Here is a 5,686-nt window from a genome sequence, read left to right as displayed (position 1 = left end):
AGGAAAAAGCTTTTTCATGGTCAGAGTGGTTCAAAGGTGGAATCAGCTGCCTAGAGAGGTGGTTAGCTCCCCTTCACTGACAGCTTTCAAGAAGAGGCTGGACGAATATTTGTCAGAGATGCTTTAGGCTGGTCCTGCATTGGGCAAGGGGGTTGGACTAGATGGTCTGTATGGCCCCTTCCAACTCTATGGTTCTATGATAAAGCAGCTACTAGCAGATCTTACAAGTGTTAGATTCTAGTGTCTTCTACTTAAACCTTGCTTCAAAAGAATCAAGCAATCTCCTCATCTATTAGCTATTAAGGATGCTGTTGGAAGCCTGGTCATTCTTGCAATATGACCTTATTCTTATGAAGGACTTTCCAACTTCTTGGTCTACTCCTAAAGAATCAAACATCCAGTTGTTCAATAACCCCATGGAAGGCAAGGGTGTACTAAACCATTAGGACAAAACAGATAATAGTCAACAAGAAAACAAGGAAGCAGATGATAAACATAAAAACTCTACGTAACTGGTGTTAAAAAAAATTAAGCCACCACAACAACCTGCTAAACAATGAATGAGGCTTGAACACCTGCTGAATAATGTGCACTGTCAGAAGTGTGTGTATGCTGTGATTTTGTAAGAGCAGCATGTGATATTGTTGGAATAGAACTCTGTACCCTGAGAAGCTCCATTTTCTTATATTTATTTTGATAAATTTATTTTAATCAATGCACATGGTGTCTAATACATGCCTGAAAGTCTGTAATCAGCTTGTGTTAGTGATTGAATAAAATGGTCGTTCAAGGCAAGCTTTCAGTGTCCTGTGGCACTCCTTGCCCCTTTTTCCTTTCTAGCAAAACTAGAATAAATCATGCAAGTAAAAAATATGCAGGTTTAACTTATAAAGGTTACAAAATCCAGCTTTTCTTGGTGCAGAATTGTTCAAAAGATAATGTAAACACAATTCTGCCTATAGGATGGGTTTTCGGAGAACATGAACATGTTTAGGAACCTGGGGACAGTCTGTGAAACTGCTTTTTTGAGGCTTTGGGGAAAATGAGCATGAGGGACCCCATAACTAAGAATTAATTTCAGTGCACTTCAAGGGTAGATCACTTGTAGGATTGCCAGTTGTCTGGTTTTCCACTGGTATGACCAGATTTTTCACCTTCTGGCCAGTTGTAAGATGAGGCTTTTCTTGTATTGGGGGAAATTTAATAGGAGATGTCAGTTTTTAACTCTCTAGTTCCTTTGAAGGGAAATGAATTTGCAGTGTGTATCTTTAAGAATTTTGTAGTTCTAGGCTTATAGCCAATTTTAAATTCCATTTTCAGCCCAGACTTTTGTGTGCTTCAAAAGCAGCTTCTTTAAACACTGCAGTTGTCTTTGGCCACTTTTCCTGTTTCCCTTTTCCTATTGAGATAGGTAGATGTAGGAGAGATAGCAAAAGCCTGTGTACCTTAGTTGAATTAGTAGTTTCTCCCAGCTTGACCCTTTGGCCCCTTGGCTGTTCCTGGTCACGTGGATTATACCCCCTGATCTGATTGGTCAGGATCCACTTCATCCCTTGCCAGATCTGTGCCTTTGATGAGTTGACAATCCTAGTCACTGGGAGACCAGACATAACTTTCTGCGTGTTTTTAGATAATAGTTATGGTGAAGGAAAGAATCAAGAAATATATCAAATCCACAGACTTCATGCTGGATTTAATCTGACAGGAAATCTGACATGACTAGGCCATTAATTCTACCTGAGGAATTATTTTCAGTCCATTGCATATCAATGAATGGACCGAGATGTTAGTCTGTCTGTAGCAGTAGAAAAGAGCAAGGGTCCAGTAGCACCTTAAAAACTAACAAAATCTGTGGCAGGATATGAGCTTTTGTGAGTCACTGCTCATTTCTTCAGATATGAATGGACACTGAGGAGACTCTTGTAGTATATATGGAAGAGGACAGGGGAAAAGGCTGCAGTTTGGTTCAGGGCAATGATCAAGTAAAATCCAGTGTGATACCTATGACATAGCACCTCCCTGTGGACTTTGTCATGCTTTTCAGAGTCGGCCATGGTTTCTTCTCATGATGGCAAAGGTGCCGGGAGCAAGGGCTTTGTTTCGTTACCAGGCCTGATACAGCTGGCTGGAGTCTAGTAGTTCAAACAGAGATGTGAGTCAACACTTCTGTGAGGGAAGAGTACACAGAAGAATTCTATGTTTCCAAACTATATGGTGTTTTCCTCTTCCTCTCAGGCTGCTTTGGCTGCATACGACTTGTGTCTCGGCTTCACCATCTGGCAGTGCTCCCTCTCTCCCTTCTCAGATGCTTCGTTGTCCTCTCCGTACGTGCTGATCGAACGTGGCTGCGTGGCTGATGCTCGTGTCACCTTATCAGAGTCTGAGCAAGCAGCCCAGGGCCACGTATTGCCTCCAGGGTATCAAGAACGCCAGCGGATGAGTTTCGTGCTCCAACCCCTCTTCAATGACTCCATTCAGTTCCTGCACTGCCACCTGACACTCTGCAGCAGAGAGCCTTGGGACCCCACCAAGCCCAAGGGCCCAATCCCTAAGGTTTCTAACTCGTCATGCTAAGGAGTGGCTGTTGATCTCTAGTAGATGTTGGTTGGCAGGACACTACCCTTATCTAGTGTCAGTGTCATCAAAGCCTTGCTGCTTCAAAAGACAATGTCCTGACTGGTGAGGTACTGGAGGGCCTTGATCCTAACCTGCTCCTTGGCTTCCCATTGAAGGGCAATGCCTAGAGTAGATGAGAGTGAAGCTCCTTGGATGGGATAAGGGGAAAGGCTCTTTGGGCAGGGTTTTGGACCCAAACGTGCTCCTATTAGCTTGAGGTCCACCTGAGATTGTCAAGGGGAAAGGAAGGCATAAAAATTTCTGATAAGAGCTGTCCTTGAAAAAGAGCAGTTTCTGTCAAGAGCTCTCTCAGCCCCACCTATCTCACAGGGTGTCTGTTGTGGGGAGGGGAAAGGAAAGGAGTTTGTAAGCCGCTCCGAGACACCTTTGGGTAGTGAAGGGCGGGGTATAAATCCAGTCTCTTCTTCTTCTTCCTTGGATGGGATAAGGGGAAAGGTTCTTTGGGCAGGGTTTTGGACCCAAAAGTCCTTCTATTAGCTTGAGGTCCACCTGAGATTGTCAAGGGGAAAGGAAGGCATAAAAATATTTTATATAACTAAAGCATGATGAGAGGTTATCTGTGACCAGCCTGTGATGCCTAGTGCTTTCCCTGCTACTGGGGATGTGGGACTCTCTCTCTTTTTTTGAAGCAGGTTTTTGTTTCAGTGCCAGTCAGAGAATGAGGCCTGCAAGGGGGAAGAGGAACTGGCCAGTGGACGCTTCCAGCGTACCATCTCAAAGCCCATCATGGTGACTGTGGAGATTCCACCCAGAGCTGCTGCTCCAAATCTGACACCAGGTAAGAGCTTGACATGAATTCTGGATTTGACCTGGGAAAGGGAGGTCTCACAACCTACCACTTCAACTTTCATACTGGATCGCATTGACTTATACTAGTGGCGAGGGCTCTCCTTTCCAGTACAACCAGGGAGTGGAAGACAGAGGCCATGATGTGAGAGTCCTCCCTGCAGCAGACCTGTAAGTACCCAGGAGCCACATCTCTATAGAAGCTCATTCACGATTCTGGTCCCACCAAGCCTGGCACTGGGACTGTGTCAATGGCCTCCAGCTTGTCTGCACTGAAAAGCAAAGGGGCTATGCTGGCAGTAGAACTGAGCCCTCTTTTTCATTGCTTGCTTCCTCTTATCTCATTGACTTTGCCACCCTTTTCTGTAGGTCGCTTCCTGCTCAACCAACAAGGAAAAGCACTGAAGGATGTAAACCGCTCACGGAAGACACAGCCTATCCCAAGTAAGTGACATGCTGTGCTATCTCACTGGCCCCATTTCCCTGGGATTGGTTCTAGAGCTGGATCCCATTCCCAGCTCTGAGAAGAGTGGGATCAAGCTCTCTCGCATTGTCTTTGCAGCTTTGTATGTGTGTGAAAGTCCAGAGAGCACAACACTAATGACACTCTCTAAGGATCATGGGGGTCTATCCCCCTGCTTCTGGAAGACTGCTGGAACAGGAGCAAGAGCCCTCATCCTGTCCCTTGGCCCATCTGCTCCAGCAGCATGTCCTAGATGCAGAAAGGGAATGACTTTTCTCCCTGTGTGTTCTTCTCTACAGCCACAGCTGCCCCACACCTAGAGCTCCCAGCGGTAGTTGGCATAGCCTTCTCAGCCTTTATCATCGGCATCTCCCTCACTGGTGGGCTCTGGTTCATTCATTCCCAGACGGGGGGATGCAAGGCTGCCCACAGTGCCACAGGTAACTACCTCTTTCACCTAATCAACCCAGCTCACACCTATGTAAACATAGTATGTTGTAGTGGGTTTTCTCAGGTTTTACCTAGTCATTTGCTTAACTGGCATTGCTTCTATGCCTCTGGTATAGATGGTATAGATGACCACAACCCCCTAACCTAATATAGCTTTGGGAGGGCAATGAGGGCTTTGTATCGGGCACAGAAGGCACGTGTGGTTCTTCTATGCTGTTCAGTGTGACTTTTCCTCTGCCTGCTGCACTGAGTTCTGTGTAATAGAACCCTTTGTAACTGGGTTCTAGTCAAGGTCAAATGCCTTAAGGTGATCTGTGATGCAGTAGATTGGGCATGGTGGCATGGAAACACCTGGACTTAAGGCCATGGAGGGGATTTTGTGTTGAGCAAAGTGCTCCCCCATCATGGAGAAAAGAGAGAGACAAAACAATAGAAGAACAAGCCAAACAGTTGTAGTAGTGACAAGTCAGGGGCAGTAAGGAGGGATTTGAGTGCATATGGAGAGGTTGATCCCCATCTATGGTCACCCCCCTTGTTCCTGATTTTTTGCAAACACCATTAATGCAGTCTCAACTTCCTCTGAAACAGCATCATCTAGAAATTTGCTTCTTATAAAAATGAATCAAGGTATCAGAATTATGAGACATGTTTGACTAAACTTTGGTGATTCATGCTTTGTTGTACATGGTTCCATATAGCAATTCCACGTAGGTTGCTTCCACAGGAAGGCTTTGCTTCAGCTTGGCATCCAAATGGGAGAGGGTCCTTTGGAACCACAACTGAACATTGTCCCCTAATTGTCTGCTTTTCTTTTTTTCCCTCATCCCCATGGGGGGAGGTTTTTATTGTTTTTTTTGTTACACACTACAAAACTACAACAAAAAATATAAGGAAGGGAACTACATCTAGGGGATAAAGAAAAAGACCCACAACTAACTAAAAACCCAAGAGTAGGAGATCATACATCAGCTTGACACCATGCTATTTTCAAAAAGCTACTCATAATACATTGAATTGTCGGTTATGCTAGATTAATTATCGTTTAACCATCCCTTTTAACTGTTTAAAGAAATTCCCAGAGCATCCCCAAGTTATTTCACATTACTTCAGGCACAAATCAGAGTCCTTCAGCCCTTATTTATTCTTATCTTTTCTAATCCTCAGTTTATAAGAGCTTTTGGGGGCAGCCACCCCCTTTTCAGAGAGGGAGTCCTCGTCCGAAGACCCCGAGCCCAACTCGCCATCAGATTTGCTTTCTTCTTCTTCTTCCTTTCTGTCCTCTTCTGGTTCCCCGAGCACTGTTCGCAGAAAGTCACGTGCTTTGAAAACAGAGTCAATCTTTTCTTTTTT

At 44.9% G+C, this 5,686-nt stretch overlaps 1 protein-coding gene across 1 annotated transcript in view; it reads left to right on the top strand.

Moving 5' to 3' along the window:
- LOC107117670 (transforming growth factor beta receptor type 3-like) overlaps window positions 1–5,686 on the top strand; it is a 42,859-nt gene that overhangs the window by 35,111 nt on the left and 2,062 nt on the right. The window contains exons 11-14 of the mRNA XM_015419829.1: window positions 2,236–2,553; window positions 3,283–3,415; window positions 3,793–3,867; window positions 4,186–4,326. Of these exons, the coding sequence (XP_015275315.1) occupies window positions 2,236–2,553; window positions 3,283–3,415; window positions 3,793–3,867; window positions 4,186–4,326 (667 nt within the window). The remainder of the gene's footprint in view (window positions 1–2,235; window positions 2,554–3,282; window positions 3,416–3,792; window positions 3,868–4,185; window positions 4,327–5,686) is intronic.

The sequence above is a fragment of the Gekko japonicus genome, unplaced genomic scaffold (genome assembly GCF_001447785.1).
Source record: "Gekko japonicus isolate JY-2015 unplaced genomic scaffold, Gekko_japonicus_V1.1 scaffold2683, whole genome shotgun sequence".
Classification (NCBI taxonomy): domain Eukaryota; kingdom Metazoa; phylum Chordata; class Lepidosauria; order Squamata; family Gekkonidae; genus Gekko; species Gekko japonicus.
The sequence above is the reverse complement of the archived record's forward strand: the minus strand, read 5'-3'. Positions and strand labels throughout refer to the sequence as shown.